The sequence below is a fragment of the Diadema antillarum genome, unplaced genomic scaffold (assembly GCF_040938485.1).
Source record: "Diadema antillarum isolate AM-2024a unplaced genomic scaffold, OU_Dant_1.0 scf00000141, whole genome shotgun sequence".
NCBI lineage: Eukaryota > Metazoa > Echinodermata > Echinoidea > Diadematoida > Diadematidae > Diadema > Diadema antillarum.
In genome coordinates this window covers 2252117-2279405 of record NW_027271030.1, presented here as the reverse complement: position 1 = coordinate 2279405, position 27289 = coordinate 2252117, and the positions used below count along the sequence as shown (strand labels likewise).

Below are 27289 nucleotides of genomic sequence, written 5' to 3'. Positions count from 1 at the left end.
GAGATGTTCGATCTCGAGTCACCATGTTCACTGGCAGCACTGAAAAGTCGATTGTGAATACACGTCCGCTTCATAAATCATAGCCAAGTACAGTGGTGGTACGGAGTAGGCCAACTGTGGTAGCGGTGTATTTACGAATACTAGTAGGCCTACCCGATCCACAAAAAGGGTCGTGCAAAATATTTCGAAAGAGCTCTTATATGGCCATTTATGCATGTACGAATAGTGGTAATGTGGCATCAATTCCACAAGCCTGTGGCTGTAGAAGTTGTGACTTGTAAAGTTCAGTCAGTCCGCAGCACGTATGCTAATGAGCCGATCCGGCAAGATTTATTCAGCACTCTCGTTGACGATCTTTGCGTTCGAAAGGTGTCTCGTCGTGCGAGATTTTGCGAGACTTTGATAGGGCTATGGTTGTCGCAGTGTAGCGACTTGTACATACATTTTTCATGGCTACAAGTCACGGTAAATTGTTCTCCAGACCTTGATCTTTATTTTGATACTAAATTTGCGTATAACATCGGATCTTATCATGACTATATAATCAGTTGAATTTGCGTAAATTTTACCTGCTTTTCACGGAAGATTTTGTCGTCTAAAGTTCCTTTTTGGTTCCTGACCGGATTAAGAAACTGTTGTTTCTGATTTTGGTTTTTTCGTAGAGAGGAAACTTAGATGCTCATCATATATTGGAGTCAAGGAGACGCAAGCATGATTTATACTAGTTTTTCCGTTTTGAAATGTCTGTAAAATTCACTCCCAAGCCGGAAGTATGCTCCACACAAAGTGTACAGTGGCGCGAAAGAGCTCTCTCATTGGACAGTGCTTGCATTCAGCGCTTGAACTACACGCGTGCCAAGAAACCGCAAGTGGCATGAAACCGTTATGTAGCAGCGTAATGACGTAATGCAAGCGCTGAATGCAAGCGCTGTCCAATGAGAGAGCTTACTCTTGAGATTACACGGTTTCAAGCTGATCAGCACTGACATCGATGTATATTTTACTGGTTCCTGACCGGATTAAGCAACAAATTGTCAAGATATTTGCATGGATACAAAGATTAGGAGATGGACTACCAAATAAAGCATTTTCATTGAGACGCAAGGTGAATTTGATATTTTTTTGACGTCTTGAACGTGTACTGCACGAATTACTTTTTTCATCATTTTTCAAGCTCAAATTACGCTATGACATTTTTCATTTACAATGATTTGAGTAACATGTGACGATAGGTTACATATTTTCCTTGAATTTGATACCAAATTTGTGAACATAAGGTGTATTTTTGTTGCCGAAAGCCCAAGGACAAAATCCCCTTACACAGCTCATTACGTATGCAAGCCTAGAGCGGGCTTGCATACGAGTTGAATAAATACGAGCGAATTATCGGGTGCTGCGGACTGACTGAGTTGTACATTTCACGTGAACTACGCATGTACCTGCTCTCGTATCCACGCTGGCTGCCCTGCTGGCTGACAATCACGATCGATATGCTCTCCGCTATAGCTCCCCACATATTTCAATTCCAGCTGGGTTACGTTAGGCGCTCATGAACTGCGAATCGAATATAAACTGAATAGCGAGCACGTACGTACGCCTGCAGTGATCACACGTGAGCATGTATGTAAATAATGTACAATATGCGAGTCCGTTCATCCTGTACAAATTGGCCAAGCCATAGAAATTTAGCTAAGTCCACGCGCCTGCGCACTTCGAAATTTCAACTAAACTTATGAATAATTCATGTCCTGTAGCGTTTCCATGTACGAAAAAAATATTCGCCCACGGGGGCTTCCAGCGAGCTAGCTACCCAGCGAGTTGCACTTGCAGCTAGCAGCCTAGCGTACCCATCGCGCATAGTTAGCAGGGCGCGGCAGCTGCGCGGCGGCCGGCGACCGCCGCGCTAATGTTTTGATTGTTTCCTTACTGTGGAAAAGTTATTCAGCGGCTTTTAATGCCTTTCTTTTGGACAAATTGAGTGATTCAGACATATTGATCTACAATGAAAGCTTCAAAGGAAGGGTCAGGAAAACATATTGTGCAGCTGTTGGGTGCACAAAATGGAAATGGAAGCTGCACGGCAGTGTGTGAAATTCAGACACCACTGACGCATGATGAATAAGCAATTAGAGACAATTAAGTGAAATACAACGGTTAAAAAATGCACAGATTTCGAAACAATTATATTGCTTTCACTTCTTCAATGTTCAGCACTGAATTGACCATGTTCAATTTTGGCCCGGAACCCTGAATACGACTTTTGATAAAGTGATACCTATAAATATAATAAACCACGGATGGTGGCAAACATCCGTTTCATAATCATATTAAAGACTGGTATGATTTGAAAATCACTTTTGTAGATTATGATATAAGGCGTTAGTGTGATGTTATGCAAGGTTACTTAGACCTAAAACAGTAGAAGTTTTGGTTGTAGACATCAGGCGACGTAGTCGTAAATAAACTAGACCTATACGGCTTAGAAACGCCTAGATTTGTATTCCGTTTGGTTTACTTAGTTAGGCTTGCCTGAAGTTATCGACAACCAAAAATGATAAAGGATGTAGGGTTCTAGAATTCAATAGGTCTAGATCAAGTCTGGACTCTTGCCTAGAATTCTAGACAAGATCTAACGTTAGACAGATTCAACCCCGCTGGCCCGAGACTCCCGAGTAAAGGCAAAAGCCTAAAAAGGTTTCAGTTAACTGATATGTTGCAAGTTATAGCGCCATAGCTGAAGATACTTATTCATTATTTGTATCAAATTATATCAGTTATATAACTTCTCAACAGTCTAGGCTTACTAGCAAGACATCTGCCTGCCCCTAGCCATAGAACAGTTCTCACTAGCGGTTTTTATTCTCTTAGACAAATGTGAATATATGGGGCTTACACGCGAGTACCCGGGTCATCGCCAAAGAAATATAGAGTCTACAAACACTCACGGATCGTACCGATATTTACCTTGGAATTCAAGTTTTGGCTACAGCCGTATGTCATCTACCCATTCGCTCATAGTCGGTATGAGTTTTTATTTTTTTTATTTTTTTTTGATTAGCTAGCGAAAAAAAAAAATGTAGACTCTAGTTGTCAGAAAGCCAGATGCGTCGATCGCTGCTAGCGCCAGAGATAGCTAGCTGGCCGGCTGGCGCCGGGTGGTAAAAGCACTGGCTGCCGCTGGCACCGCCCTTGCCGCGCACGCAGGGCGCTTGCCGACCCAGGCCTGGATGCGTTTTTGTTTGTTTTTTTTTTAGACGGCAAAGATTGGGGCATGGCGCGTATTAAACCTATGGGAAACACGTTGGGTTAGGGTTAGGGTTTAGGGTTTAGGGTTTAGGGTTAGGGTTAGGGTTAGGGTTACGTTTAGGGTTAGGGTTAGGGTTAGGGCTAGGGTTAGGGTTAGGGTTAGCAGGGGCGGATCCAGGAATTCCGTAAAGAGGGGCGCATTTACAAAATTAAAGGGGGCGCACGCACCCCTCCCCCCATTTTTTTCTTTTTATTTTATTTCTTTTGTTTCAACAAAAAATAAAGGGGGGGGGGGGCGTGCGCCGGTTGCGGTCCTGCCTGGATCCGCCCCTGGTTAGGGTTAGGGTTAGGGTTAGGGTTAGGGTTAGGGTTAGGGTCCCCAATCAGTGCCGTCTAAAAAACACGCGGCCTGGATGGCCCCCAGTTATGGCGTCAAAGTAAGAAAACGATTTGACATTGAAAGGGGTAAAGCGTACCCGTGACAGAAACGAGGTCCAATTTCATATTAAAGCGTAGTGTCAATCAAAGGATCTATGATTCATATTTAGTCCATGGAATGAAACAAACATGACATACGTACACCTGGCATAGATTGGCAGGGTTCTTTATTGGATGTAAAGGGGGTTCACACCGGGCTTTGCGTAGTGTTGCGTATTATTGCATAGTGTTGCGTAGTGACTACACAGTTATACGCCTCTGCCTAACAGTACATCTCGCGTACTTGTTTTGCGTCGGCTTTCTCTCATGCGCGTTCCCGTTAAACCCAATCTAGTAAACGTTTCGTAATACATTTCGTTACATTTAGTTACATTTCGTTGGTCAGATTAATTTGGGTACCATCGTGATTTCCGTCCTTGGTGTCTTCCTGATACGCAGAACTCATCGGCAGGTGGCACGGGTCTTAAAGAGGGCCTTGAAGCAATTAAATTGCACATATCACCGGAAATGCGAGACTTGGCGAAAAAAGTGGTCATGATACTCACCGACGGACAGCACAACACTGAAGACCCAATGGCCCTCGCTACAGACTTGAAGGAGAACGGTAATGGATAGAAGTCGGATTGGATTATACAATGTGAAGACAGTTCGTTCAAAAGTTACATAATATATTTTAAGTTGTGGTTAAATTCCTGTGTCGTCATCGGTAGATATGAAGATTGCAACAAATGTCACAGAATAACACAGATATTTAGAAAGTACGAAGGGAAATGCACACAACTTTTTTTTTTTGCTTATAAAGTGTACTCTGCTAGATTATAACAAGGCTAGAGGAAAGTTGGGGAAAACGGACCCTTGGATACGACAGACTCACTCCACTATCTTCGCAATTTGATCGCATACTGTTCCTAGATATTAAAGGTGCATGGTCCCGGTGTTTTAGTCAAATGCGTACGCGGGCGCACGGCGCAAGTTTCCTATAGAGACCCATGCTATCGACTTCTCTTGGGCGCTTACGCTTTGGCCCACTTTCCCGAGTCCGAAGAAGTCCGATCCACTGTGTCAGTGGTCCGATCACAGTTCGGCTCATAATTCGGCTCAGGGGGATGACAGCTTTATCAAACTTCTTTTTTGATGTCATAATAAGAAGCACATATGCACGCACCCTGGCATTACTACAGAATGCGTGATGCGCAGAGAAGACAACGAAGGCAACGTTACTTAGCAACACCTACGCGCTTTACTCTTGATGACAGCTTAATTTCGGCAATCTTCGTATCAATGCTAACGGTGATCGGCAGTAGCATCAACAGCGCCATCTACACTGCCGGGACTATGCCCCTTTAAACTGCGCAATTAGTCCTGTTGAAGAAATATGTCGTTTACATAGTGGCTAACATAAAATAACTTGTACCTGATATTTTATGGTCTCTATACCTTGAGGGACATTTTTTTGTGAATGATTTACTATTCCAACTTTTAGTGATACTGTTATCAAACATGAATGCGTTGGGTGATGTAGGAATTCATATCTTGAAATCTTTGAAGGCTTCCGTGGTGGTAGATCATTGGGTGGTAGAAGGCTTCACGGTGCACCACGTATTCTTTCTGGAGTATGTGAGTGGCCCTGAAAAGGGCCTACCCAATCCCGACGTTCGGCAAGCATATGTTCTCGCCGTTCTCAAGGGAATGAGCAAGTGAGAGGAAAATGAAAGTCTTTGATTGGCGGAATGGGTCACAGTAGGTATTAATATCTGGAGGGAAAGTCTTTGCTTGGCTGAATGGGTCACAGTAGGTATTCATATCTGTTACAGTGGGGCTTACTGGGTGTGCGGTATTTCCGGAAGGTTGTTGCGGGGAAAGACGGACTCTTGCCCGTCCCAATGGACGTAGCAATGATCCTTTTTTTTTATATAATTCATGTTCCATATTCCACATTTCATACAAGTTTTATATTCCATTTGATTTGAAGCAGAAATGTTTTTCACACAATGGTCAGTTTGAACCAGTAATGTACTAATGTATAAGGACATTTATAATTGACGTGTAATATGAGGAACCCACTAAAAAGCAAAGCTTGTAGGATGTGGGCTCCAAAAATAAAACATAGGGTTTAGTACAGTATAGCAATGTCAGAAGTGACGTAACATGCAAAAGACAAAATATCGAGACTACTACAAAGTTTACGCGATGTACAAAGTATAATATATAATGTTTATGATTAACTTATGGTATAAATGCTAAGAAAAGTAGCAAGTTGATCAAACTAATGAAGTCATCCGAGCGAGGCATCATTTGAGTATGCAAAATTTTTTTCAAGTGATTACGGCAAAATAATTAAACATAGGATTTTAGAAAATTGGCTTTGAGATTTTTCTTAACGGAGCTTAAAGAACTTGAGTGCAACCGAACCGAATCTAACTCATTCCAAAAAGAAGGGCCGGTCGATGTAATTGTCTTAAGGGCTAAAGCTGTACGGACAGGGAAAAATTATAGGATTCACTGTGTCCTGTAGGGTAAGTATGAATATCACTGTTTTTCACAAACTTCGGGGAAAATATACTAGGAAGGTCACCAGTATCCAACTTATACATGAAAATTCCAACATGATACAAATGCAAATCAGAAATTTTAACAATTTACTTGAAACAAACAATTCATCAGTGTGATAAAAAAATTGTGCTCGATTTATAATCCGTAAGGCCTTTTTCTGGACCAAAAATAACGAATCATATTTTGTCTTTGAGCAATTCCCCCAGGCTAATATTCCGTAATTCAAGGAAGGTAATGATAAGGTTGTATAAAGAGAATGCAATATTGGCTTTGGGAAGAGATATTTCAGTTTGTGAATACAGTAATTCCAACATTCTTGCACAACAATTTACATAAATAATCAATATGTACCTTCCATGAAAGGTTACTGTCAATATAAATACCTAAAAATTTTGTTGAATCTATTTGATTTAACTGTAAACCGATCATTAAAACTATACCTGGAAGAGATTTTATTGTGTTACTGAAAACCATATAATTGGTCTTATTTATGTTAAGCGACAATTTATTTGCCTGAATCCACTCAAACACCAACTTAAGTTCATTATTCAAAGAATCGAGCGAAACATAAGGATCTGAGTGAGAATAAAAGAGACTTGTATCATCTGTGAACAGAAGAAAAGACAGCAGAGAGGATGAGTTCCGGAAGTCATTGATGTATAAAATGAATAAAAGAGGACCTAAGAGGGAGCCCTGTGGAACACCGCAACAAATCGAGTTTATACCAGATTCATGATTATTTACGGAAACAAATTGAGTTCGACCGGTAAGATAACTTCTGAACCACTCCAAGGCCTTTCCACGAATACCGTAATGATTTAGTTTATACAAAAGAATTTCGTGATCTATTGTGTCAAAGGCCTTGGAGTAGTCCAGAAACAGACCGACTGTATGTGACTTTGTGTCTATAGCTCTTACAACTTTCTCAACCAGCAGTAATATCGCATGGGTGGTTCCACGTTTTTTCCGGAACCCGAACTGATTATCAGCTAAAATATCACATTCGTTTACAAATTTGATTAAACGATTATAAACCACCTTCTCCAATAATTTAGAAAAGGATGACAGAAGCGATATTGGTCGATAATTTCCTAACTCATCCTCTCTGCCTTTCTTATGAATTGGGATAACTTTAGCAATTTTCATTTTAATGGGCACAATACCAGTTAATAAAGATAAATTCAAAATGTGAACTAATGGTGATAGTATTTCGTTTACAATACATTTCATGAGGTGATTAGAAATCCCATCATGACCTGTACTCTTCTTGGGGCTAAAAGAATTGACAATATCTAAGACCTCTGTTTCAAGTACTGGGAGAAAAAATAAAGACTGTGGATTGGAATTTAATAGGTAAGAATGAAAGGGTCTGTGTACAGATGAAATATTGCGGGCTAGATTCGGACCAATATTAACAAAATAAGAGTTGAATGCATCCGCAATTTCCACATCATCTGTTAAATTCTTCCCTTCACAAAGGATATTATCAATAATACCCTTATTTACACGTTCATGAATAACACTATTTATTACATGCCAGGTAGATTTTGCGTCTGACTTGTGCTGTTCAAACAAAGAACAAAAATAATCTTTTTTTGCTTTACGCAACAGGGACGTAAGAGTATTCCGATATTTAATGTACTTTGATTTATTCAAAGCTGTATTACGTGATTTATATCTGTAAAATAAAATATTTTTTTCTGTTTATGGATCTAAGTAAAGCTTTTGTTATCCAGGGTGAGCGCGGAACTGTTTTGTAGTTTCCTCTTTAATTTCTCAAAGGGAAATGCAAGTGATATAAAGGTACCAAAATATTCATAAATCTGTCGTACGCATCATTCGGATCAGTGGAGTCAAAAACCTCATTTCAATCAATTTCGGATAAACTTTGTTTGAACAGCTGGATATTATGATCGGAGAACACTCGTGATTGCGATAAATTTTTACACACCTTTTGTTTATGCGATTCAGGTATAGTAGAAATGGAAGAAACTATAACGGGAAAATGATCTGTATGTCCGTAACAGCGATACATTGGTCATCGTAATCATAGCTGTTTGAAAATATTGTAACACAACCGGGACCGTTGTGTATCGATGTCGGGACTCTCCTGTCTTGGCATACATAGGACTCAATTCTCTCTCATATATCACCGCATTCGTACGTACCAGAAATCACAAATAAATACACCGGTTATTGCCACGGTAATTGAATTGTATATGGCACAAGCACTTTATTCTCGGAGATGGACGAATAAAACATAGGAAAGTATATCACGGAGTTGCTCACAGCCCTTCACAATCTCACCGACTGCTCGTATACGGACTACCTACACACTGTCCTTTCCCGGCCGTGGCTAGGACGCAACTGACCATTTGTCAGTTCCCGTACAGACTCTTATTCATACCGCGCGCGTCTAAACGCATGCCCCGTCCGTACCCATATACTCTAATACAACGTGCGTACACGCACTATCGTGACTTACAGCGTGACATCACTTTGTTACAATTATGTTATCGATCAGTGTTGCGGAGGCTCCAAATAATCTTGTAGGCTTGGTGATACAAGGAGTGAAAGAGGATGATACCATAGTATCAAGAAAATCACGTGTTTGTGGCTTACCATAATCAAGTAAGTCTAAATTAAAATCTCCCTTTATGTACACGTGTTTGTTGCGGAGATAGGGCGAATCTGAAATAATTTCTAAGGTTGAGATGAAGTCAGAATGATTACAGTTTGGGGGCTTGTAAATTTCTCCTATCAATACTTTTTTACCACCTGGCATACTTATATCAATGAAAATACTTTTAATTGAATCAGACATATAATTTAGCTGGGTTATCATTTCAAATTTCAAATTATTCTTCACATAAAATGCCACACCTCCACCTCGTTTACAAACTCTGTTATTTGTTACCAGTGTGTAACCATCTAATTGTACAAGGGAAGTGAAATTTTCAGTCATCCAAGTTTCACATAATCCCAAAACTGAAAGTTTTACAGTTAAAGTTTCAAGAAATAATTGTAACTGGTCAAAAATTTTAATCAAACTCCTTATATTATAATGCAAAACTGAGAAAGTATACTCCGCTCTGAAAGACTTAAGCTGTGCTACGTGTTGCGGTAGAATATAACAAGATGTTAGTTTCGGATGGAGTGAAGCGTCATGGCCATCATGAATGAGGTCAAGATTAGGCATATCATCATTAAGAGTATTGATATCATCAATACCGTTGGATACGTTACCTAACATTTTTAACAGACATACATGGGTATTAATTAAAGGTAATAAGGTGGTGAAACATTGCTTGGAATCACCCTCAGAAGAGAATACAATAACATCAGATATCTCAGTTTGCTCAACCAATTTGTTACAATCTGAAATGCGTATGAAGACGCACATAGTACGAGTATCGCAAGGGTGACTTAGCACCATCAGAGCCGTAGGGCAATGCACGCGACAGTATGCACATGTTCCAAAAGAGAAAGCATGAGAAAAATGCAACTTTGAACTATCAATGAACTGACTACTCGATTTCCACAAACATAGACTCAGTATTAAGAATACAGTAGCTGTGAATACATATGACTTTCTAATGAAGCCGAGGGCGACAAGATTAAGGAATAGTAACCATTTGTTTGGTGTGACCGATGAAAAGCTACAACATTGGATTTGGGGGGAAATGGAACAGAACCCCACCACCATCCAGTTCATTAACAAGACAACAATCACTATGTAAGGGGAAAAGACTGGATATGGATTGAGCTGAGGAGACATGGCATACAATTGAATACTTAGTACATGATAAGTCGCATGATGCGCCGCACGGGTGACTTGTGAATACCAAAGCTCAAGAACAATTATCTCGACAAGACGTGATACAAAAAGGGAGGCATGAGAAAAATGTGGCGTACAACTTTCATGAATTCTCAGTTTACAGAGAAACAGACTCGGTGTTGTGTATACACTGACTAACGCTATGAATAAATGGAACAATATGATAAAAGCAAGAGCTACGGAATAATGGAACTTTGAACGCACATCTGGTGTGACTGATATAATGACGTAAACAGAACTACAGGACCAGAGTTGGGCTGGAATGAAATCCCACCACCACCACGTTCATTGACATGGGACCAAACCACATACCAGAGAAATGCATTAATTTACATTCTCTTTCCGCTTGTTCTATATGTACGTATGAAACATGTTCTGACATGGAGAAATGAGAAAAGTCGGCAGTAATATTCAGACGACAAATTCGGAGCAGGATTTTAACCGAATTTACAAACGCATGATTTACTCACAAAATTTCTCTCGTAAAGGTGCTTATCAATGCCAACAAGCAAAAATAATAATAAAAAGGATGATACTTAACCTGAATTTAGATTATCATTATGAATTTATACCAAATGAAAAAACAGATTTGTATTATTTACTACCATACACATTAAACAAGTTTAAGAGAACTAATCTCTGTATGGTTCCCATTTCCTCGTACCTTTTTCCTTGCAAAACAAGACCACGTCGGTGCCGACGACGGCTATTTTCGTTGACAGGTTTTTTTCCTTGCGAAGTGTGAACGCGGTGTTGGCGAGCTTGCTCCGGTAGGGCTGGGGGGAGGTTTATAACATAAACTGTTGCTTCGAGCCTTGATCAAAATTGCAAACAGGTAAATTGCACAGTCGCTCAGAATTAGGTGAAAACTGATCTATACAACAAGGGGTGGGCCCTATTGACATACAGTAAGGTATTCCGTTTTGCGCCGTACACCTCGATCTTTTTGAGCCTGTTAGTATGTTTAGGCCCAAGGTCCGTTATGCAATCCAATAGGTCAAAACCGAACTTCACTGAAGAAAAAGAAAATCGTCACCATTTTCAGGAAATCTGAGGGATTCTAAAGAAAGTTTATACTAAAGACCAATCATGTTGAACAAAAAAACAAAAACAAAACAGAGTAAAAGCAGGCGCATCTTCCTACTTCAGATATTTCACTCCACTTTTCCCTATGGTGACAGTGTTGGACAACAACAATGACCTTCAACGAATTGATCTCCATGCCCTTGTAATGACATTTCATTTCGGTTGACGACATTGGTTTCAACAATAACGAGCTTATTTTGAAAGGGATGGTCCAGTATTGATGAGAATTGGGCTTTTAACTTTTTGCGAGATACCAAGAAAACACTTATGATATAGTACAGAGCAAACCATTTTAAGAGGAATTCAAAGTTTATTTGATGAAAATCGGGTTTGGAATGACTGAAACATCCAAAAACAAAGTAAAACAAAGCGATCGTAATAAAATGTGGATCCCACACTTCATTAGAATCGCTCTTATTTTGGATATCTCAGCCATTTCAAAACCAATTTTCATCAAATAAACGTTGAATTCCTCATAGAATTACATGCTCTTTCATATTTCATAAGAGGGTTTTCATTATCTTACCAAAAAATGTTAGAAACTTGAAATTAGGTCTCAACCAAAACTATATGATCCCTTTAACTATATAGTGATAAGTATTAACATATTCTCATATAACAAGAATAATGTCATTAGCTGGATATGTTTTGAAAACAAAAGTTCGAATCAAAGAGAGAGCACTATATAAGCAAAGATGCAATGGGTTGAAGTGCCTGAAAGCATAGTACTTATGAAATGAATTATTCACGTGTAACTTTCTATTTCCTTTCTGTCACAGGAATGAAAATATTCACAGTCGGTATTGGATCGTTTATAAACGAAACTGCATTGAAGAGGATTGCTTCGTCCCCACCAGCCTCTCATTACGTCTTTGTCAAAAACTACGACGTGCTTGACAGGCTTACCAATTTCATACAAAGTACAGAAGAAGGTATGTATACTAACGTCATATCGCTTGGTTCGGAGTTCTTCTTCTCGAATCGAGTGTATAGGTAAATGTCAACATGCGGACACGTAAAAAAAAAATCACCGGACACCGTTACATCTTACACGTACTTCTGTAAGATTATTGGGAGAAACACACGCTGCACATTATGATTAATTTCTCATGCGTTTAGAGGTTGCATGTTTGACTGTGCTCTTTAACCGATGTATACATGTGTTGGAGAATTACGTTGTTAGGTTATTGTTCTCTGCTTTTGCACTTTTTGAAATGGACAATGAAAAAATAAACAGTAATCGATGTTGTACTTTATTTCCCCTAACAATCAACATCATTCATCAAAGATGTCATTCCCTAGACCTGCACAAAAGTAAATAAATGAAATTGTAGAGCATAAAGTTATGTGATATACTGTGTAACGTGGATACGTACATATATAAATTATATATATATATATATATATATATATGTGTGTGTGTGTGTGTGTGTGTGTGTGTGTGTACAAATATGCACATTATAATGGTGTAATTTCGTTTCGATTCTCTACATCACTTTTGCAGATTTTTCGCAATGCGGAGTTGCCGGAACTGTGTTAGAAGGCGAGGCATTAGTCAATAACTCATTTGAAGCGTCAGAAAGGGCATGGCCTTGGCTAGCGTACATCTATGCCGAAGAGGGCAACGGTAGCAGACAGTTATGTAGCGGTGCGCTGATTTGCAATCAGTGGGTGCTTACAGCAGCTTCTTGTTTCGACAACCTGTTCTTCTTCAATGGCGATTTCGTTCCTATTGGACAAGACGAGGCTAACCCGCAGCCCTTCAAGGTATGGCAGTGCGATGCCTCTCGTTTCTGTAGAGTCCATGAAACTCTTGGACACACGTCATTCCAAGTTCATTCTTCAATAATGTGATATAATATGTTAAGGGTGAAAGGTAGGCTGTCGAAAGTAAACGGTCATTTGACATGTTTGACCGAAAATGTCGTTTCACAACGTCATCTTCAGCAGGAAGAGTCCAATGTCATTTGATTTGACGAACAGGATAGAAATAAATTTGAAGTTATAGCCATTATGCATGAGGTTAACAGACACTCCTTAAGGTAAAAGGTAGAGTTCACATATTATTTGTAGTGTTTGCACGAGAATCGAAAGTCTTCCTATCAGTTCAGTTCAGTTCAAATTTATTTCATATTTCCATTTTCTCAATGATGACATTACAAAATTATTGACAACAAAACAAGAGTACAAAATATATACAATCATGTCTTTTGATTGTAGAAGAAAAAGAAAAAGAAAATATACTTGACACAAATGTACATGGTCACATCGTATGAAAATGTCACTAGTAAGTATAAGAAATATGATGGGGCCTACATAAAAGCTTTAAAGCTTGTAAAACTGTAGGTTCCCGAGTTCATAGGCATATAATTTTACACGGAGAACGGATATGTTTGTCTTGACCAACTAAAATTACACCAGTACAAAAAAAATAGATGAGTAATAAACTAATGAACCACATAGATATCGCACAAACCAGACTGCATACAAATCTCGCAGTGTTTGATTAACAAAAATGCTGTATTATTAAAAGATGTATCGGTACCATGAAATCACTTAAGTAACTTGGTGCTGCGGACAAGGACAAAAGACTGGGAGCATAAAAAGGTTGCTAAAGGCTTGGTAGTGTGTATCCAATAAGTAATAACTGTTTCAATTTGCGTTTGAAGGTGAATAAAGATAAGGAAGAAGTGATATCTAGAGGGAGATCATTCCAATATCTGGGTCCAGTAAATATAATTGTCTTCTTTGCAAAAATAGTGCGAGTACGGGGAAGGTGATAGGCGTCACTCTGGCGAGTGGGATAACAGTGAATAGAACGATTCCTTTTGAACATGTGGATAAAAACAAATGGTAATTCATTAGTTGTTAGTTTATACATGAAAATTCCGAGATTATAATAAAATAAGTCTGAAATTTTCAGAATTCTGTTTTGATGGAAAAAACAATTGGTATGGGCAAAATATCCGGCGTGGTTTATGATTCTTATTGCACGCTTTTGAATACGGAGAAGGGAATCTAGTAATGAGTGAATTGCATTTCCCCACGCCAAAATTCCATAATTGAAGTGTGGAGATATTAAACAAGAATATATACTCTGCAAAATATGAACAGGAAAGAAATGTTTTAGCTTATTCAAAATCCCAATATTTCTAGACAAAATTTTACTTACAAAATTAACATGAGTTTTCCAGGATAATTCTTGGTCAATCCAAAGCCCTAAAAACTTTGTGTTATCAACCTACTTTAAACATAAATCATTTATTTTGATATCATATGGAACAACATTCAAAGAATTACTAAATACCATATAATGAGTTTTTTTCTATGTTCAAGGACAATTTGTTCGCATAAATCCAGGATTGCACAGACCTGAGCTCAGTATTCATCATATTTATTAATGCATTAGGGTCTCGATGTGAAAAAACAAGCTTGTGTCATCGGCGAAACAAATGAATGACAAAATTTGCGATGATTTTGGAAGATCGTTTATGTATACTATAAATAAAAGTGGGCCCAAGAGGGAGCCCTGCGTGACTCCACATGAAATAGGCTTTAATTGCGAATCATGGCTATTGATATTAACAAATTGCTTTCTTTCTGTTAAATAACTCTTAAACCATTCTAAGGGGGTACCGCGGATTCCATAGTGACACAATTTATAAAACAAGATTTCATGATCTATCGTGTCGAAAGCTTTAGAAAAATCAAGAAAAACTCCAATTGTATGTTCAAAACTATCTATAGCATGAGCTACCTTGTCTATAAAAGTAAGTAAAGCATGGGTTGTGTTGTAATGTTTTCTAAAACCAAACTGAGAATCCGACAGAATGTTATGATTTGTGAGAAATTTTAATAATAGTGTGTAAACCACCCTTTCGAGAATTTTAGAGATTGAAGTCAACAAAGAAATTGGTCGGTAATTATTCACCAAATCTTTCTGTCCCTTCTTAAAGATAGGGACAACTTTTGCGACCTTCATCTTATTGGGGACTTTGCCATTAAATAAGGATTGATTGAAAATGTATGTAAGAGGAGTAATGATTTCGTTTAAAACATTTTTTAAAAGAAAATTTGTAATTCCATCATATCCTGAACTTTTTTTATCGTTCAAATTCTTAATGATATCTATAATTTCTTCTTCAGCAATAGGTTCAAAAAATATTGATAGAGAATTCCTATTACCTAAGTATCTATAAAATTCAGTTGATGATTTCGGGATTTTACTGGCAAGATGTGGACCAAGAGTTGCAAAATAATCATTGAAAGATTCCGCCATATTGACCGGGTCGTTAATCTGGCGGCCGTCCACTGAAATATATTTAGGAGGATCAGTATTGTTTTTATGTTTGAGCGCCTCATTAATCACCTTCCACGTACTCTTCACATCAGATTTATATTTAACAAACTGTCGGGAAAAATAATTTCGCTTGGCTATACGTATTATGGATGTCAATATATTCCGATAACGAACATATCTTAATTTGTTTAAAGGGGATGGATCTTTACGATACTTATGAAAAAATTTATTCTTGCGGTTAATGGACCTGAGAAGAGATTTTGTAACCCATGGTTGTCGTGGTACTTTTTTATAATTAGAATGGTGAGGTCTTCGGAGAGGAACACAAGAATCATAATTAGCAATCAAAATATTCATAACATTTTCAAAGGCTAAATCAATGTCGCTTTGACTGTATACGGTGGACCAATCCTCTGAAGTTAATTTCTCCCTAAGTTTATTAAGGTTGGATTCCGACATTACACGAATACCTGGGTTGTGGGTGTGAGAAGCATTAGCAGTCATAAAACTGGACACAAGGGCGTAAATTGGGAAATGATCAGTGACGTCAGAAACTATTATGCCAGATGTAATGTCAGAAAAATGAATCATTTACAAAAATGTTGTCAATAAGAGTAGATACATCATCAGTTATTCGAGTCGGTTTCCTTATAAGGGGAATAAATGATTTCGACAACATAAGATTAAGAAAATCTGCGCATAAGGGATTATCACTGTCATTAAGGAGATTGAGATTAAAATCACCCATGACAAAACATGTCTTACTGTCAAAGTAAGTGTTCGAGATAAGGCCGCAGAATAACTCTAAAAATTCAGCAGGGTTTGAGCTTGGGGGTCGATAAATCTCCCCAATTATAATATTACCTTTGTTTGAAGTTTTGACCTCGATAAATACACTCTCAAATGTATCTGACATCACGCTGTATTTTTCTAAGAAGACACAGTCTAAATTCTGTGACACATAAAATCCGACTCCCCCACCTTTCTTCCATGTTCTATTATTTGTTATGAGTTTAAAACCGTCTATAGTAAGCAGCGAAGAGGGTGATGTCTCCTTCAACCAAGTTTCACTGAGCCCGATAATATTATATTTGGATTTTAATATACTCACAAAAGAAAGAAATTGATCAAAGTTTTTATTTAAGCTTCTGATATTAAAATGTGAAATAAACAGTTGATTTGCGTCGGTATGAGTGAGTGAAGTAAGCTCATCCTCTGTGTGGTAGTGAGTGAATACATTTTGGACTGCTGTATCGCTACAGTCAAAATCCAGTCGTAATTCAGGAGTTTGCATATTTAAGAAAGTGACGATGTCGGAATCCTCACCCTCTTCGCTGTCTACTGAAATTACTGGTGTCATATCAGCAAATGACTGAGGATAAAGGGTGGCAACTGATGCGGCATTCGAGTTTACAGTAGTATTTGAATTCATCATTGTGACTGATACAAGGCAGGTGAATATGAAGACAGGCTGTAAACAAGAAATAACTTCTTAAGAACACATCTGCTGCTTGGTTTTATAGGGAGACAAGTGGGAGAACATTCACCCTGATAATATATGGGAAAAGAATGTCCAATGGCCATACATAAAACAATGCATGCCAAAAATTCAAAGGTAACTGCACCAGTATAGTAAGTAGGGAATGAGGTTGTTACTAGGCTATATGAGGCCAGAATTGCACTGAAGAGTTCAGGGAAGCGAATGCCAGAGCAAACAGACAACAAATAATTGGGGGTGAACAAGAACACTATAGCAACACATTTATGTCTACACAATGATAACAGTTTGCAGAGGGTAGGAGGCAAATTACGTAGAGGAGTCAGAAGGACCGGGATGACACATTTTTGCATAAACATTGATGACAAATCACTGAGAGGAGTCGGAAGTACCGTGGTAACACGTCTTTGCATGTACAATAACAAATAGCTGAGAACAGGTAGTGAATTGATTTGCGAGGTCAAAAACACCGGAATAATGCATTTTTGGATACACAAGGATGACAGATTGCTCAAAGCTGATGACAAATTGATAGCGGTCGAGAGCACCGGCATAACACATTTTTGCATACACAATAGGAAGTTCATTAACACTGTTATGTAAATTTTTGTGAATTTCGCCAGGAGAGAAAGCACAGTGAGCGTGCATAGAACAATGTAAAAAGGTATACCGAGTACTGGTTCTTTACATAGTGGATATGGTAATACAGTTCTCAGTTCAAATCTAAACATACGAGTGGTTATACGTACGTTCATAAGTATGCACTTGGCACAATTGTGAAAAATCAAATTAATATATCCAGGTAAGACAGATTTTGATGTTGCGTACATGGAATGTATGTCAAGGCAAAATGCAAACATTGCTGAGCACATAACAAAATCTAAGTTGAAATGAAAATCAATCGCTGTGTCGTGTGCGTACTTAAAGCACACAGAAAGATACATAATCAATAAAAAGTTACTTACATACATGTCTTCTTTAGACCGTTTTCTCCAGATGTTACCCGCAGCCACCCCTCCCTCCCTCACCTTTGAAAAATCCCTTTGCAATCAAAGTACAGACATTATTGCGATTTACTTCTTTTCGCATTACGTGTAAATTATAATTTTGTTATCATTTTCATGGAATTGTGAAGAAAAAAGACAAAAGGTTATAATAGTTTCAGTCATAACACAGTACAGACTATTTCATGTCGGATATACTATAATCACAGATTGCGGTAAAAAGCATATCACATTTTACATGTTTTTTCTCCAATAGCCGAGTATTGGGACATAATGGGAAAAAATAGAGGAATTAAGAAACATTCTTCCTACCAGTAAACAGACCAAATCTGTTGAACAGTAAATTAGATCATTACTTTTCAATCACATAATTTAAACGTGTTATGAAGTCAGAGGTTAAGTTCCAGTCGTAGCATAGTGCAAGCCATCTCATGCTGGATATGGTAGTCTAAGATTACGAGAAAAACAATTTTCCATTTGCCGAATATTAGAGCAGATGTAGAAGAAAGAAAGAAAATGTAGAGGAAGACGCTTACTTCCAATCAATATATATACCAAATCTGTTGGGCAGTAAACTTCCGAGTTCAATCATTGCCATTCAATCCCATAAACGTATAATGAGCGCACTGTTTATATTTAAAATCAATTCAACCAAAATGAATAATTGACTGTGTGAGCCGCTGCATCGGCCTCATACACTTAGTATAATTGTTGAGTGCTTTGTTTGAATAACATGACATAATGTTTGAATAACATGACACAAAAAAGAAGGAAAAGGAACGAACACAACTCGTGGTAGCTGTTTGAAATTTGCGAGTGGTGCTATATCAGTGAGAATAAATTTACGTAGTTGGCAAAAGGATTCGGAATTGTAACTCAGAGGTGATAACAATAATAATGGGTAATAACGGGTACTTTGGAAGAAAGAAACACTAATGTAACTGATAAGAGCTTTGATGGGTACTAAAGCTTACCAATCAAGTCGCAAGAGGTATTTTAACTTAAAGGCGCACATAGGAGCTGAAGATCGCATGAGACTCGCGGCTTTCAGTTTCAGTCACGGTACAGATTCCAAGTCGCAGAGCCTTTTTCTTTCCATTTAAGGAGTACTTCTGTGCCAGCTAGGTATATCTTGGTAGAAGCGTTTTTTTTTGCTTTCTGAGGTCGTAGGCCGTTTTCGCGAGAAAGCTTCTCCTGGCTTTGAGGGCAGGGGGCAGATCCGTGCGGACCGTGATCCGTCGAGATTCCTGACCGGGACCGGTGTTGGCTCGCGGCTGGCTGTTTTGGCGCTGGCGCTGGTCAAACGATTCAAGAACACGATCCCTGTCGCGAATGTAGACGAACTTTGAAATTATGGCTCGTGGAACAGGGTCTCCAGATGGGGCTCCGTTGGCCTGGCCGGAAGCAGCGTTGGCGTTGTCGCGTCGGGGGAGCCGGTGAACGTTCACGAGGGCAATATTGGCGGCATCATCTGCGTTTATCCCGAGGTAGCAAAACGTGTCGCGAAGTGTGCGCTCAACATTTTCGTTTGGCGTTTCCTTTACTCCGTAAAAGAGCGGGTTTGCGCGACGGCAGTAAATATCCATTGCCGTGAGCTTGTTATGGAGCTTGGTAATTTCGGCAGCCATCTTGCTTTCCATTTCTGGAAGTTTCTTGTTCTCAATCTCTATTATCTTGTCAGAGTTCATGCTTACGGAGTCTTCTAGCTCTGACAGTTTGGTGTTGATTGAAGCAACCTCTCGCGAAAGAACATCAAGAACTCTCGCGAAAGAACTCTCGCGAAAGAACATCAGGCATCGAGGTCAACAGCGTATTACATATATTGCACTTGATATCTCTGGTTATTTTGTGTGTTCTTTGATGTTTGCATGGAATTCTAAAAAGATAAAGTAGTGTCAGTGATATAACAATGATGGCTTTGTGAAGTGCCTCTCATCGTACGTTCCCGACAACTGCCCGAGACTTAGCGAATCGTGTTTGACTAACATAATTTTAATGCTTTCTAACTTCCATTGCTCAAAACGAAGATCAAGGTAGTTCTCGGCGAGCACAACACTTCTCTTTCGGTTGGTTGCGAGCAGACAGCGTCCATTGAAAACTTTGTCCTTCATGATGGCTATGATATATACGCAGAGAAACCTCGACCGTACAACCTGGCTTTGGTCAACCTGACCCAACCTGTCGAGCTTAGCTCCTGTGTCCGAACCGTCTGTCTTCCGCCGAGGACTGAATTGGAGAAAGGTTTTGTATCCTTCTTTGCTTTCCAACCCGAATCCTCCCCCCCCCCCCATCCCTCTCTATCCCAGCTATTTGCAATGTTTGCAGATAAACTGTCAGACATGGCTGAGACACAAGAAAGCTGTGGGAATTGACAACTTTCCAAATTCCATCAATAATAACGTTTGCAAGATATTTTCATACAAATTCTACAAATGTAAAAGGTCCCTCGTATCAGGGGAGTCAATCCTAGAGGACAAGGGCACAAACATGTCATTTTCCCCCAATGATTCCAAAAATGAAGAAAGTTTCTTACTTTTTTAATAGAAAACTCCAAATATTTCACCCACTGTGCAACAGATCGTTGAATTTCAATTCTATAAAATGCGAAACCTCCCTTGCTTAGGAGGGGTACCCCTTCCCACACCCTCCCACGTGAGGTCCCCCTCCTTAACTTAGCTAGTAATTTATCAAAAAGTGTGCGTCAGATCTGTCACTTCAATTTAAATAAATTCCAAACTATCCTCATCCTCTTTTTATTTACCTTTTCCAGCTTGTTTCCTATCCATAAATTTCACCAAAAGTATATGTGCACCAGATCGCTGAATTTGAGGTCTGAAAATGTAAAGTCTTCCTTATGTGGAAGGGGGATAACCCCTCCCACATTCTTCCCCCGCTAGGTCGCTCCTGTTCCTCTCATAGATATTTCACGGCTTGATCCCCTGAGCTCCCCCCCCCCCCCCCCCGCCCCTATGATGGAAACGGATCTACACTACTGCACTGGATAGTCTACTCATGTAACCTTGGTGAAAATTAAGAAGCATGTAAGCCCTTCCCCTCTTACATACCGATTTTCTTACATAATGTTCCTGGCAGTCACGACAATCACGTTTCAGCCCACCACGAACAAAACGGGAAGCCATGAGACAACATGGGAAGGGGGATGGATTGTTTCTGTTCCGATGGTTTGACTGCCATTTATTCACGCTTTAACATGGAATGTCATTTCCATGAAAACCTTGGTGTATATACTTATTTCATTTGTTGTTTCCTAATAGTTGTATGTTTCCTCATAGTCTTTCTCATGTGCCTTTGCCTGTTTGTGTGCATTTTGTCCTGTTTTGTTTTGTTGAGTTCGGTTCTAATGTTCCATCTTCACAATTCCTACACCAGATCTGCATGCACTCCATTCGGACACACAGTGCTACGTCACAGGCTGGGGCTCGTCGGGCCTGCCAAGCCCCGAGCAATCTAGTACGGTGCCCCTTCAGTCTTCAGTGCAGCCACACCAGTGTCGCACACGAGGTAGTCACACAGGGCCTCCTGACCCGGATACCGCTGCCAGACTCACGTGCCCGTAAGAACTTGTAGCAAAAACCCCAAAACAGAGTAGAAGCACAAGAAGTAGAAGTAGTAGCAGTTGTAAAAGAGTACTGTTGGTAGCTAGTGAAAGGAGAAAGTGGAAAACATACGAGCAGCATACTAATAGGGAAAGTTTCTATTGCAAAAGTAATCATAGATGTGGAAGTAGTAAGGAATAGCTGACCGGAAGTAATAATGATGGGGGCTAAGAAGCAGTATTTTATGAAGTAATGAAAAGAGCGGTAGTAGCAAAATTTGTCGCAGTAGTACAATACATGAAGTAATATTGGCGGTAGTCATGGCAATGGACGCAATGTAGTTTTAAGTATTAGACGTAATTGTGATAGGATCTATTTTTTGTGAGACTGCTACTACTACTGGTACATCTGTTACTATTGCTAGTAAAAGTACAAATTGTGTGTCTAGTTTCTCCTATTGAAATTCTGACAATGCTGGTTTTTCTTTTACGCACTAGCTGAAAGGGAATAAAATAAAGCTGACATAAAAATGACTAATGCCTTCATTGTATATAATTGCTTTATCGGCGCCACTTCGCCAAATGGCTTCGCCACAACCGATAAAAAAATTGTCATCTACAGATGGAGCAAGGTGGGCAGACAGACACTAGACATTTGTTGGGTAAGGTTCTTTTTCTTACACATCCAAAATGATCGGTTTCAAGAGTCATTGTCCCTACGACGCGATCAAAAAACTATTAATTTACATATTTGGGCACACAAACACAAAAAGAAATTTTCGACGTGGTTCAAACAGACTGGATGAAGCAAATCATGCTACCCAGTCGGAAATCGCAGATAAGTTCAATTTGATTTGCTCGAAAATCATCTATTTCTTACAAATGAATTGTTTTCTAACCTAGACTTACCCAAGTCGCCCGAGGACATTGTCTGCGCTTATACAGGAGAAGGGAAAAGTGTTGTACTCAGAGTTGGGTCGTCGATGCCCCCTCCCTTTACCCTCCTCTTCCCCCTTCCCTTCCATTATCCTTCCCCTCCCCATCCCTATCCCTTTCCACCATCCCCTCCGATGGGAGAAAATCGGGGTTTTTCTTGTATTTACTATTATTAACATATCTTATCAAAATGAATATTATAACCGAGGAAGAGAAACAATTACTTCACGTCATAATCATTTTCCTTCTCAAAACCAGAGTAAGCGAGAACTTGTACTGCCGAGGCGATCGCGGTTCTCCGCTTTTCTGTCCCAGGTACGACGGGGAGTCGTCATGGTCGCTTGAAGGAGTCGGCGACGGAGGCAAGTGGTGTCCTGAGGACCCCTTTGCATTCTCCAATCGTGGTTACTTCGCCAAGATCGGCATGGACGTCGTCGCCTGGATCAACGATATCACTGCTAACTGCACGGCCAATCATAGGATGAAAGAAGAGCTCGACCTGCAATCGTAATTAAGTTTGGGTTCGCTGAAAAACATCGATAATTAAAAAAGAAAAACTTTCCTAAAGGTTTTTCGTGCAGATTGTGGTACTTTTGTCCTGTAAATTGTTGCCAAAGTTTGATTTTACCTATTTGGTACATTTATTCAGCTTTAGTCAATATCATCGTTTCAATATCACCATCTTACCAGATCATATCGTTGTATTTACTATGTTTACTTTTCCAATACCTGCTAAATATGTCATTAAGCATGTTAAAGATGGATTGAAATCATTACGAGTTATGTAATATGTGACCTTCATGAACAAATCATCGCAGTGGAATGGAAAATGAAATGCAAAATGTGCGTAATGCAATCATTCTTGGTATCTTGGATACACTTGTGGTAAGCATAAATGTTTGTGGGAAAAGGTTATGAAAGAAACATTTTGTAAAACATGATGACTATCATAAAGTTTACGGTGATTATTGTCATTATTGCTGTCTAGTTATAAATGAACACCCCTTCTTTGTTGTGGGGATTTGGGCCAGCTATGCGGTTTACGATCCTTGTTCAATTCTATTTGTCCAAGTTATACATTCATTCACTTGCAAACTCTAGATTACATCAGCTCGTAGCATAAATCTAATGTGCAATATTCATATGCGCTCTACAACACCGACATAGTCGTGGAAGTGAGGCGTTCCATGTTACACCAACACTGAGTTGCAAGCCAATGTATATAAGTTTACTCATGCATAATGCGGCATCATACTACACGATTCAAAAGTCCTACAATCAGGTCTATTTCATAAATCTTTATGGTCAAATAGACACGGGAGAAAAGTATGAACAAGACATTTCAAAGCAAGAGGTTATAATCACTGTCCATATGCCCTGAGGCGGAATACCTGACGCTGAGTCCACTGCGAATGATTTGGCTAGAGTATATTTAATATCAATATGCAATGCAAGACTGGACGAATTTGATGTCATAAATCTCAACAGAGACATGCATTGAATGTATACATACGAGGATTTATGTATAGAAGTTATAAATATAATGCAACAAATTGAAATTTTTAAAGTAGTGTTCATGTACCGAAAGAATCGAGAAACACGACAAGTCCCTTGTGATATTCATTTGGTGAACTGTGAAAAATGGTTAACGAACATAAGAAAGTGAAAACTGTTATTCCCAGACTACAATCTCCGAATATCGTTTTGTACTGATCATTCTTAGTACCTCTATTTAATGTATGTGAAATATCCTACAAATATACACAACGTTTCTGTGCTTACCATTCCATTTTTGCACATCATCACCCTGTCATCATCACAATCATGTTCATAATTTACCAAATCTTTGCTAGTATTTACGTACTAAAATATAAAACGTAATACATTATACAGTTTCAGGTCTCTTTTACCATTCTGATATGAACAAAACTGTAAGCCTATAATTATGCTCCTACCCCATCCTGCCCCCCCCCCCCCTCCATGGGTTCTCTGAAATGCTACGTGTTTAGTCAACCCCTTATATAGTTGCAATTCTTCTTCAGTGATTATTTGCTAATTTGGTAATACAAAATACATTTTAACGGAATGAATGTTTACATTCAATTTCATTCTTCGAATCATGCATATTGTAATCCGTCAGTCTGACCGTATTGACTCTTTTGTGATTTAAATGAAAAGAAATTTGATTTCTTTTCGAAACTGTGTTGAAGAAAATGAAATAAAATAAAAATACAGTGTACGGATAATCATCTCAGCTTCATATATTTTACGGTATCAAACGTCATTGTTAACATTACATCATGCCGTCTTAAGACGCACCTGTATAATGGTATACATTATTCTGTATATTGGTCGGTGATTAGTCAATCACGTATGATGCGACGAGGATCGAAATCGTTGTACAACTTATATTTCGAGCAGTCAGGTATTACAAATCTAAAATTTGACCACCTACCGACCAGGCTAGAACTACAAGATGTGTACCTTTGAGGTCCTATGATTTTTAGAACAAATATTGCCTAGTCTCTGTTGTTGTAATAAATGTTTGTATAGACCTAACTCTTGACAGTCCCTCGGAATTTATGTCTTCTCATAGAGCCAATGTTTTCGCACTCGCCTCGGGAAAATGTAATTCCCGCGGGAAAGTGAAATGTTAGATCTCTAAAAAGTGGATTAATAAACCTCTAAAACGGAAATGCCTACATGATAATACCAGTAAAAAGAAAAAACAATTTAAAGAACACAGCATATTCTATGAAAGGGCAAGATCATTGTGTCCCTTAACCATGCTAATTGAGTTTAACTTCTATTTTTTCTCTTCCTCTCCTCTCTTTCTCTTTCTGGCTCTGCTCCCTAGAACTCTCTCTCTCTCTCTCTCTCTCTCTCTTTCTTTTCTTGTATGGAATTAAGAAATGGTGACGTAATCGTTTCGTAGTTCTTATAATTTGTGTCATTTCCCCTCTCCATTAAAAACAATAATAACCATGAAATTTGCATGTTATCATGATGTTTAGACATTAAACACTGTTAAAAGGGAAATCTGCAGTGTACTTAGATTGTGCCATCATTCAGGCTGTTTCGAAGCGTCATTTTGATTGCAACCACACCAGTGCTAGTGTCGAACTCAACTACATAAACATTATATATATATGTATATATATATATATATATATATATATATATATATATATATATATATATTTATAATTTTCATTCTTCCAAACTTTCTGCTTAGAGCGGTCTTGATGGATGTTTTGAGTAGTTTTGTGTCATTATTGACTCCATAGTTAATCGGTCTACCAATATACATGCATGTATTACGTGTGTTCAACTCTCTATATATCTATTTGTAAATATATATATGTATGTATATATATATATATACACTGTATATGTATATATATATATATATATATATACATACATATATATGTATATATATATATATTCAGTTCAGTTCAAATTTATTTCATATTTCCATTTTCTCAATGATGATATTACAAAATTATTGACAACAAAACAAGAATACAAAATATATACAATCATGTCTTTTGATTGTAGAAGAAAAAGAAAAAGAAAATATACTTGCCACAAATGTACATGGTCATATCGTGTGAAAATGTCACTAGTAAGTATAAGAAATATGATGGGGCCTACATAAAAGCTTTAAAGCTTGTAAAACTGTAGGTTCCCGAGCATATAATTTTACACGGAGAACGGATATGTTTGTCTTGACCAACTAAAATTACACCTGTACAAAAAATCGATGAGTAATAAACTAATGAACCACATAGATATCGCACAAACCAGACTGCATTCGAATCTCGCAGTGTTTGAAAAACAAAAATGCTATATTATTAAAAGATGTATCGGTACCATGAAATAGCTTGGTGCTGCGGACAAGGACAAAAGACTGGGAGCATAAAAAGGTTGCTAAAAGCTTGGTAGAGTGTATCCACTAAGTAATGACTGTTTTAATTTACGTTTGAAGGTGAATAAAGATAAGGAAGAAGTGATATCTAGAGGGAGATCATTCCAATATCTGGGTCCAGTAAATATAATTGTTTTCTTTGCAAAAATAGTTCGAGTACGGGGAAGGTGATAGGCGTCACTCTGTATATATATATATATATATATATATATATATATATATATATGTATATATATGTATGTATATATGTATATATTATATATATATATATATACATATATATATATATATATATATATATATATATATACATATATATATATATATATATATATATATCAGGGCTGCACACTAACCCATTTTTTTCTGCCGGTCCAACCTGTCTCTGTCGGACCGGTAAATGCCCCATTTTAACATTTTTTACCGGTCTGAACAGAAAATTTACCGGTCAACAACGACAACCTAAAAAATAAACTTATTTTCTTGTTTTTTATGGACGTACCCCCCCTACCCATGTACATTTTACAGATTAATATTTTTTTTTAAACTTGCATTATCTATTGCACAAGAAATAAAAAAAATATAGAAAAAAACTACAATGTTTGTTTGTGAATTACAGTGTAAAATGATAATGAACAAAATTAGATTGTATCAAATGCGTTTGTGACTTTTTCTAAACATCGGCGCACGAACTTGCTGCGTAACCTGCTCTTGGTGGTCAATTGGATTGCGACGATTTAATGAATTATTTTAGCTGTGAAATTTTCTGATGCACGCGCTCCAAGGAGTTCTTTATTTTTCTCCCGATAATCTATTCGCATTTGTGCATGCGTTCTTGAAAGGCACACGACATGCAGGGCCGAATTTGCAATCCTTTTTGCGCCCATTTCCACCTCAAATATT

The 27289-nt window shown here is 38.3% G+C and overlaps 1 protein-coding gene across 1 annotated transcript in view; it reads left to right on the top strand.

Annotated features, from left to right (window-relative positions):
* Positions 1-25494, top strand: part of LOC139721361 (complement factor B-like) — a 43201-nt gene extending 17707 nt beyond the window's left edge. Inside the window, exons 8-13 of the mRNA XM_071632678.1 lie at positions 4123-4288; positions 11941-12093; positions 12666-12928; positions 19991-20204; positions 21354-21537; positions 22714-25494. Of these exons, the coding sequence (XP_071488779.1) occupies positions 4123-4288; positions 11941-12093; positions 12666-12928; positions 19991-20204; positions 21354-21537; positions 22714-22966 (1233 nt within the window). The 3' untranslated portion in view covers positions 22967-25494. The remainder of the gene's footprint in view (positions 1-4122; positions 4289-11940; positions 12094-12665; positions 12929-19990; positions 20205-21353; positions 21538-22713) is intronic.
* The last annotated feature ends 1795 nt before the right edge of the window (positions 25495-27289 follow it).